General features: G+C 46.0%; 3 protein-coding genes across 3 annotated transcripts; 1 reads left to right on the forward strand and 2 right to left on the reverse strand.

Moving 5' to 3' along the window:
- Window positions 1-590: 590 nt before the first annotated feature.
- BBBOND_0004990 (hypothetical protein, conserved) lies at window positions 591-782 on the reverse strand (the record flags this gene model as incomplete). Its single annotated transcript, XM_012915329.1, has 1 exon — window positions 591-782. One exon carries the CDS (start codon window positions 780-782, stop codon window positions 591-593), a length of 192 nt encoding a protein of 63 aa, XP_012770783.1.
- A 1,272-nt stretch (window positions 783-2,054) lies between these two features.
- BBBOND_0005000 (hypothetical protein, conserved) lies at window positions 2,055-2,288 on the forward strand (the record flags this gene model as incomplete). Its single annotated transcript, XM_012915330.1, has 1 exon — window positions 2,055-2,288. One exon carries the CDS (start codon window positions 2,055-2,057, stop codon window positions 2,286-2,288), a length of 234 nt encoding a protein of 77 aa, XP_012770784.1.
- Window positions 2,289-2,378: 90 nt separating this feature from the next.
- Window positions 2,379-7,747, reverse strand: BBBOND_0005010 (hypothetical protein, conserved; the record flags this gene model as incomplete). Its single annotated transcript, XM_012915331.1, is given in 2 exon segments — window positions 2,379-7,702; window positions 7,714-7,747. The coding sequence occupies 2 exon segments, from the start codon at window positions 7,745-7,747 to the stop codon at window positions 2,379-2,381; spliced, it is 5,358 nt and encodes a 1,785-aa protein (XP_012770785.1).
- Between the last annotated feature and the right edge of the window lie 1,131 nt (window positions 7,748-8,878).

Raw genomic sequence — 8,878 nt, forward strand, 5'->3', positions numbered from 1 at the left:
CAATTTTCTCATTGTACTGCCTCACCCTGCTAGTGACACGGTCCACGACGCTCGTGAAGCCTTCAACACCTGAACATAATTTGGCATTTATTTCACGAATTAAACGGTCTAAAAACATTGTCTTACCTGCTTCATAAGGCTGTTTCTCGCTGACATCCTTGAGCACCTGATACAAAAATCCCATCACCCCGTCACACAGCCTATCCAGGTCAGAGTAGACGATGCCAGTGCCGTCGTAGCCTTTGGACTCAGAGTTGAAGCCGAGGAATTTTTCGAGGCCAGTGCAGAGGTTATTAAGGATGTTAGTAGGGTCATTTAACGCATTATTAGAATTCTCATGAAATCCACAGAGCTTCTGCACTTTCTTCAAAGCCTCCAACTTGGACTGCAATTTGTCTGAGTCAGCAGAGGGAGAGGGGGGAGGAAGAGAAGGATTTTGAAGCGATTGAAGCTTCTTAAGTTTATCATCAGTAAGCTGAATATCTTTCTTAACTTGTTACTAAGCTCACTAATTTTTAGGTTGTCAACAGACTGGCCACCAGAGTTGTCAGACACAGAAAGGTTAGTAACAAGAGAATTGTAAACATCATTTAGGTCATTTTTAAGGTCGGAATTATTGTCGAAACAAGCTTTAATAGCATTCTTAACGGCTTTCTTAACACTCTCACTCTCACCAACAAATCCTCCAAGTTGACCAGCAAGGTGACCAAGGCTAATGAGCTTGGACTCAATGTCCTCCAAAGCTTTTTTAGTAGCATCATCAGTGAGAGAATGGTCGGCATCAACAAGTTATTATAATGATTTATGGAGGTCATAGCGTTAATATAACGAAGTAATTCAAGAGATTTGGAGATAGGGTGAACATGGTCAGGGCAGTGGCAAGAGGTGGAAGAGGGGAAGTGAAGGGTGACAAGGCACAAGTTACTATTGTGGTTTATAGAGGTCATAGCGGTCTTAGGGCGAGGTAATTCAAGGGATGTGGAGTGGGTTAGGGAGCGATGTAGAGTGGGTTAAGGGGCGATGTAGAGTGGATAAGGGAGCGATGTAGAATGGGTAAAGGGGCGATGTAGAGTGGGTTAAGGGGCGATGTAGAGTGGATAAAGAAGCGATGTAGAGTGGGTTAGGGAGCGATGTAGAGTGGATTAGGGAGCGATGTAGAGTGGAAAAAGAGCGATGTACAGTGGATAAAAGGGCGATGTGGAGTGGATAAAGGACGATGTGAACTGGTTAAGGGCGATGTAAAGTGGCTTAACGAGCGATGTGAGTGGATAGAGGGCGAATGTAATGGGTAAAGGGCCATGTAAGTGGTAAAGGACCATGTAAGTGGTAAAGACGATGTGTAGAGTGGGTTAGGGAGCGATGTAGAGTGGGTAAGGGAGCGATGTGGAGTGGGTAAGGGAACGATGTGGAGTGGATAGAGGAGCGATGTAGAGTGGGTAAAGGGGCGATGTAGAGTGGGTAAAGGGGCGATGTAGAGTGGATAAGGAGCGATGTAGAGTGGATAGAGGGGCGATGTAGAGTGGATAAGGAGCGATGTCAGGTGGGTTAAGGGGCGATGTAGAGTGGGTTAAGGGGCGATGTAGAGTTGATAAAGGGGCGATGTAGAGTGGGTTAGGGAGCGATGAAGAGTGGGTTAAGGGGCGATGTAGAGTGGGTTAAGGAGCGATGTGGAGTGGGTTAGGGAGCGATGTAGAGTGGATAAAGGGCGATGTAGAGTGGATAAAGGGGCGATGTAGAGTGGGTTAGGGAGCGATGTGGAGTGGATAAAGGGGCGATGTAGAGTGGGTTAGGGAGCGATTACAGGAGGTGAAGGAGCGATGTAGAGTGGGTTAAGGGGCGATGTAGAGTGGATAAAGGGGCGATGTGGAGTGGGTTAAGGGCGATGTGGAGTGGATAAAGGAGCGATGTGGAGTGGGTTAAGGGGCGATGTGCAGTGGATTATAATCACCACTTAAGTCACCACTGTCATCGCTGCCGTAACCATGTCATCGCTGCCGTGACCATGTCACCGCTGCCGTGACCATGTCATCGCTGCCGTAACCATCAACTTGGTCATGGCATTGGTCACCACTTTGGTCATGGCATTGGACAACACATTGGTCAACACTTTTGTCATGGCATTGGTCAGCACTTTGGTCAGCACCTTGGTCAGCACTTTGGTCAGCACATTGGTCAGCACCTTGGTCAGCACCTTGGTCAGCACGTTGGTCAGCACATTGGTCAGCACTTTGGTCAGCACATTGGTCACCACTTTAGTTAACTATTACACAATCACATACAACGGTTAATGAGTGATACAACAGATTAAACAACAATGCATAAGTTAGGTGAGTAGGTGATATGCTAGGTGAGTGTAGATAGTAAACACGTGAGTACGATTATGGTTGCAGATAAAACACCCTGTTAAGCTTGTTAACGCGAGCAGCAGCAAGTAGTGACTGAGCGGCGATACGATGTGATGAGGGTGAGTGCAAATGCGATTTGATGTGGAGCAGGTCGAGGCGGATGACCATGATGTGGATGAGGTACAGGACAGAGAGGAGCCAGAGCGCTACGTTGAGCCAGATGAAGGGGGCGCGAATTTGGAAGATGAATTGGGGTATTGTGACATGGACCAATTTGGCAAGCGGATGCCCATCTACTTCTTTTTCATTGGTAACGCTTTTCAATACCATACACAAATCTTTGCACGTGCGCTTGGTTGTCTTGGCAGATAGACTATTGCAATCTCCAAGTACGAAACCATATTTGTAGAAAGTGGGACGCATGAATTTGCAGTCAACTATGGATCCACATGATTCATCATGAGCAGAACCTGGAGACATCGGCAACTCAGTTGCTGTACATTTATTCCTACATTTACTGACACGGCACCTAGAGCCAGTAGAATTGCAGTTAGTAGCGCATTCTTTGTACAGCTGTTTTAGCAAATCAAGGAATGACTCTGTGCAGTAGACAATCCAAGACAGATATTTGTCTGCATTTTCTTTTGTGAAAGTAGCGCACATATCTTGACAAATCGGCCTCAAGTATGGACCGCAAGGATGAGATGAAACAGATGATGAATTGGTATGGCAATCAACAAGTGCGTATAGATCGCCCGTAATATGCGAGCTCTTCTGGCTTGGGGGCTTCGTGCCATGGTCCCTGTGCTTGAATATGGTAGTGATGTCCAATTCGGTTTGGGGATTCTCGAAGTTAGAATCCATGACAGCTTTATGGAATGCGTCTTCCCTGTGCATCTGACGTGTTCCGGCAGCCTTGTCCCACTCATTAAGCAGAGTGCAATAGAAAGCGAACATGTCACCTAAAGTTTTCGGTGCACTAGGGAGGATGCATTTGAGTTGACTGCAGAGTTTTGTTAGAGGCGACATTTTGCTACCGCAGAATTCATGAAGCGTATTCAATATATGTTCACCAGTGTATCTGTGTGACGCCATTTGACTAATTTCTCCGAATCCCATGGGCGTATTACAAGGACCACCGGAGTGATTTTTTAATGAACATTGCAGTTTACCTTTCTCGAATTTTAGATGATGCGGTAGGAAACCCTGCAACCCATCTTCTAAAAACGATTGAAGCGGCGACTTAAGCCCGCAGTTGACTGTTTGGTTGCACTTTTGGTTACAACTTTGGTTATGACTTTGGTCAGCACGTTGCTCAGGGCATTGGATGTTGTTGCACTTCCAGTTAGACCCACCGATATCACGACCATACCAGCAGTTGGCCCAGCCGCTGAGATCACTGGAATAACATTGACGATACAGGAAATAAAGTTGATGGTGAACGCGTGTCACGATATCAAACAAGCAGCATACTAGTGTTATCATATCGGCGGGATATGCAAATTTATCTGCGTTGGTGTTGAAGTCGCAAGCGTAACGTCCTTCTGCGTGACCATAGCCTAGTACGGCAACTAGTATGGTCTCCGAGTAGACACAAACATCGCGAAGGCTGGCCGATAATCTTGGAGCCGTGATATCGTGAGGATAGGCTGCCAGGGATACTTCTTTTTCAACACCAACAGCTATACCGTCTTCCGTATTAGCTTCAACGGCACCTTCGTCCGGCTTTTCAAATAGATCTTCGAAGCCGTTGAGTGTCAGTTCTGTGTACACGCGATTATGCGTGAGACCAGTCAGCCAAAGCAGCATATCGTAGACGGACGATGGATGTCTGCCGGTTGAGGAACTGGTTACGTGGCAGACACGGTAATACGTTTCAAGGCAATCATACAGGAAGTCAAGTATGTCAATTGCGCTGATAGTTTTTTCATCGCCATTATCACGATTGTGGTTAGATGACAGCCAATGTTTGACTTGTTTAAGCTTCTCACTTCCGTTGACCATTGCTTTTAATTTCTCATTAATACTTTGGCAACTCATTTCATTACGCAGTTCACCGTTTTGCATTCTGGCAGAATCTGATACAGCGTAACCGACCCCTTTAAAGCACAATCCGAGAGGATTATTTTTGTCATGTAAGTTAAGTTTAAACGTTTTCCATGAATAGACGCATTTTGATCGCATTTCACTAACATCGTTAGACATGATTGAGATCATGGTGAGGAAGACTTTTGACAAATCCCTTCCTTCCGCAGTCAAGTCATACTTCTCCACTACCCCCCTTAGACTAGATTCTTGTTTATAGTCTTTAATTAGCTCGCCTTTCAACGTCTGATGATCATACACGCTTATGTAAACCTTCCTCAATTCGTCTACAAACTGGGACAAACCTCCGGTGACACTGTCCATTGTCGGAGTGTTTGGCTTAGAGAAGTCTTCCGGTTTCATTTTGCTGATCGCGCCACTCAACTTATCGAGCATCTCAGGTACCTGACTATCGTACCTATTTGTTTCCTTGAGGTGATCAAGTAAGTCATTAAATGAGGCATTGATGTCACCAAGCATCGAGGTGTATAGCGTCTCTTCAGTTGGAGTCTTTTGGTTCTTTTTATTTTCCTCGTTATGTAGTCTCTTAATTTCACCGTTAATATATGCCTTAAGCGGCCAGAAAAACTTTTGGAAATTCTTGGACAACTTTTGAAACGTTGCTTTATTATCCAGTGGTGGCCGGGATAGTTCGTCTGCAACTTCTTTAAGTAATTGCATATTCACATTCGACGTATCATTACCATTAATCCTCCCCTGCAACGTCCGCATGAAACCCTTAAAGCCGTGCTTCCTGTCGGTGTCAATCTCGCCGGGCAGGAGCTTTAGTTCCCTCTGCACCTTGTCGGCGAAGGCCTGCAGCATGTCTTTGACGGACGTCACGTAGTTTTTGTTGGCCTGGGTGATGAGCTTGTTGGTTGCTTCTTGGACTTCCTTGTCGACGAAACCGTGTATACTGCTGATGCATTTATACTTTTCGTTTTGGGCGAATCGTTGTAGTTCAGTGACCGATGTGATGACAGGTTCCAGTTGATCGCGAAGCACGTTGACGATGTCGTCGTGGATTTTTTGGAGTGTGCCCCTAGTAGCCGCAGATTTGTCACCGTGTTCTTTACGGCCGATGTTTCTCTGAATCGCCTCCAACTGTGTTTTGACTTTTGTGCCAGCTTCTGAGATCGCCGTCTTAAGCTTGTCGAGATTGGATGTGATTTCGGCGGACAAAGTTGTAAATATTTGTGCATTTTGTGTAGCTGTTTTTTCAGCGTCGAAATCCGAATTAGCCTTAGCTTTAATTCCTTCGAGCGCGGCGTCGATTTCGCCTTTGATCGTCACGAAGCCTTTGACGGAGGTGTGATCAGTCATTTCAGCGGCGGTGAGGTTGACCGTTTCGGTGTTTGATAGCATCCTTTCAATATCCTCCAGGTAACCATTGACGGTAGAATTCACCTCATCCTTTTTAACAAGCTTCTCAACGGCTTCAGTGAATTTGTCGAGATTGGTGTCGACGGTGGAGCGCAGGGTGGAGAAGGTTGTGTTGTGGAAGTTTTGATCGCCATTTCCATCGTTGTCAACATTTTTCAAATAATCTGCATTTTTGTTCAGATCGTTTTCAATCTTTTTGATCGCCGCGGGGAGTAGATTCTTCTTCAGCGCATCGTCCATCGTTTTCACTGCCGTCAATGCCTCCCTGACCAATGTAGTAACTTTCTGTTTAGCATCTAACGCCTTCTTTCGTAATTCGTCCGCTTTTTGTTGCAATATCTGCGCCGAGTCGGTCACTTTTTGTCTTCCCCCCTCCGCACTTGCACCTTTATCTCTTCCATTCAACTTTTTAACCACCTTCTCACACTTCTCCTTCGCCTGCTTAACAGCTGCGTCGCCCGCTGCTTTCCACTTGGTCAACTCGTTAACTTTTTCCGTTTTGGCCTTATCAACTCCCTCCTCAACTGACCGTTTTGCACCCTCAAATTTCCAGTAAAGATCAGTAGCCTTTTTGCTCAAGTCTTTTGCCTTGCCGCTGATTTCATCCTGATTTTGCCAGCCGATACTTTTATCAATAATTCCTTTCATATCCTTCATTGCCTTTCCCACGTCTATGTCCGCATGGTTAATCCACTTTGCCAAATCGTCAATATACTCTCTTATCTTACTTTCAATCTCTTTGAGCACCTTCAAAATTTCTGCAACCCTCTTCTCCACATTGTTCATTAGTTCAGTAACGTCTTTGTTGATCTTATCATTCACGCACTTCTTAAGCGATGTGCACGTCTGTTTTATCAATTCAATCGTCTCCTCCAAATTTCTTTTCTGCGTGGCCGACAACGTTGTAAGCCTATTGGCTTCATGCGACACGTTGTCCCTGGCGTTGTTGATTTTTGATCTCAAGTCAGAGTTTAAGTCCTTAAATTGTTCTTTGAGTTCAACTTTGGAACGTCTACTGAATTCGTCTCTTGTTATGTTATTGAAACCGTTGTTAAAGTCTTCACCTTTTTGACCGTACTCCTTGGCCAGGGCCTGGGCTGACTCCACGGCCTTGGAAAGTAAAGGGTCATGAGTGAGATTATTTTCATTTATGGCGTTCAACTTTTTTGTTAATTCAGTTTCAACGTGATTTCGCATTTTAGTTACAACGCTTTGCATATCATCGTTCCCCTTTCTAACACTCTCATTATACTCCCGCACCCTCTGCGCCACCTGCGCAATGACACTAAAACCCTTACGCCCGGTGCATAATTTAGGCTTTAATTCACTCTCAACAAACTGTTTTAAGTCATTTTTACCCACACTGTAAGGCTGTTTCTCGCTGACATCCTTAAGCACCTGATACAAAAATCCCATCACCCCGTCACACAGCCTGTCCAGGTCAGAGTACACAATGCCACTGCCATCGTAGCCTTTGGAAGCAGAGTTGAAGCCGAGGAAAGTCTCGAGGCCAGTACACAAATGTGTTAAAATATTATTATTTTCACTAGTTTTATTAAGTGATTCAGCAAATTCAGCAAGCTTATGCACAGTCTGCAAAGCAGACAACTTGGACTGACAGTCAGATAAACGCTTGGAATCTTCTTCAGTTAGAGGATTATTTTGGCTAGTTTGCTTAGTTTCAAGAGACTTTTTAATGTTGTTAACACGTTCAATTTCATTTTTAATTTTCTCACTAAGGGACGAGTTGGCAGACACAGTAGGCTTAGCAGGCAAAGGAGCCGAGGCGCCAGACGAGGCGACATTAGAAGAAGCATTAGCGAGAGGGTATTGCTTGTTTAGAGAGTCATAAGCTTTACCTATAGCCTCCTCAATCAACTTTTTCAAAGCTTGAGACAACTTGGTAAGACCATCACCACTACCACCATTCCCATACCTAACCTGGATCAACCAGTCGATGGACTCAGTCAGAAGGGAAGTGAAGGGTGACAAGGCACAAGTTATTATAATGGTGTAAGAAGGTCATAGCGGTATTATGGCAAGGTAATTCGAGGGATGTAGAGTGGGTAAGGGAGCGATGTAGAGTGGGTAAAGGAGCGATTTAGAGTGGATAAGGGAGCGATGTGGAGTGGATAAAGGGGCGATGTAGAGTGGGTAAAGGGGCGATGTAGAGTGGATTAGGGAGCGATGTAGAGTGGATAAAGGGGCGATGGAGAGTGGGTTAAGGGGCGATGTAGAGTGAATAGAGGGGCGATGTGTAGTGGGTAAGGGAGCGATGTAGAGTGGGTAAAGGAGCGATGAAGAGTGGGTTAGGGAGCGATGTAGAGTGGATGAAGGAGCGATGTAGAGTGGGTTAGGGAGCGATGTAGAGTGGGTTAGGGAGCGATGTAGAGTGGATAAAGGAGCGATGTGGAGTGGATAAAGGGGCGATGTAGAGTGGGTAAAGGAGCGATGTAGAGTGGATAGAGGGGCGATGTAGAGTGGATAAAGGGGTGATGTAGAGTGGGTAAAGGGGCGATGTAGAGTGGGTTAGGGAGCGATGTAGAGTGGACAAAAGGGGCGATGTAGAGTGGGTTAGGGAGCGATGTAGAGTGGGTTAAGGGGCGATGTAGAGTGGGTTAAGGAGCGATGTGGAGTGGATAAGGGAGCGATGTAGAGTGGATAAAGGGGCGATGCAGAGTGGGTAAAGGGGCGATGTAGAGTGGATAAAGGGGCGATGTAGAGTGGGTTAGGGAGCGATGTAGAGTGGATTAGGGAGCGATGTAGAGTGGGTTAAGGAGCGATGTAGAGTGGGTTAGGGAGCGATGTAGAGTGGGTAAAGGGGCGATGTGGAGTGGTTAAGGGGCGATGTAGAGTGGGTTAGGAAGCGATGTAGAGTGGGTTAAGGGGCGATGTAGAGTGGTTAAAGGGGCGATGTGGAGTGGGTTAGGGAGCGATGAAGAGTGGGTTAAGGGGCGATGTAGAGTGGGTAAAGGAGCGATGTAGAGTGGGTTAAGGGGCGATGTGGAGTGGATAAAGCAGCGATGTAGAGTGGACAAAAGGGGCGATGTAGAGTGGGTTAGGGA

This window comes from Babesia bigemina, scaffold Bbigscaff_73314, assembly GCF_000981445.1.
Source record: "Babesia bigemina genome assembly Bbig001, scaffold Bbigscaff_73314".
Taxonomy (NCBI): domain Eukaryota; phylum Apicomplexa; class Aconoidasida; order Piroplasmida; family Babesiidae; genus Babesia; species Babesia bigemina.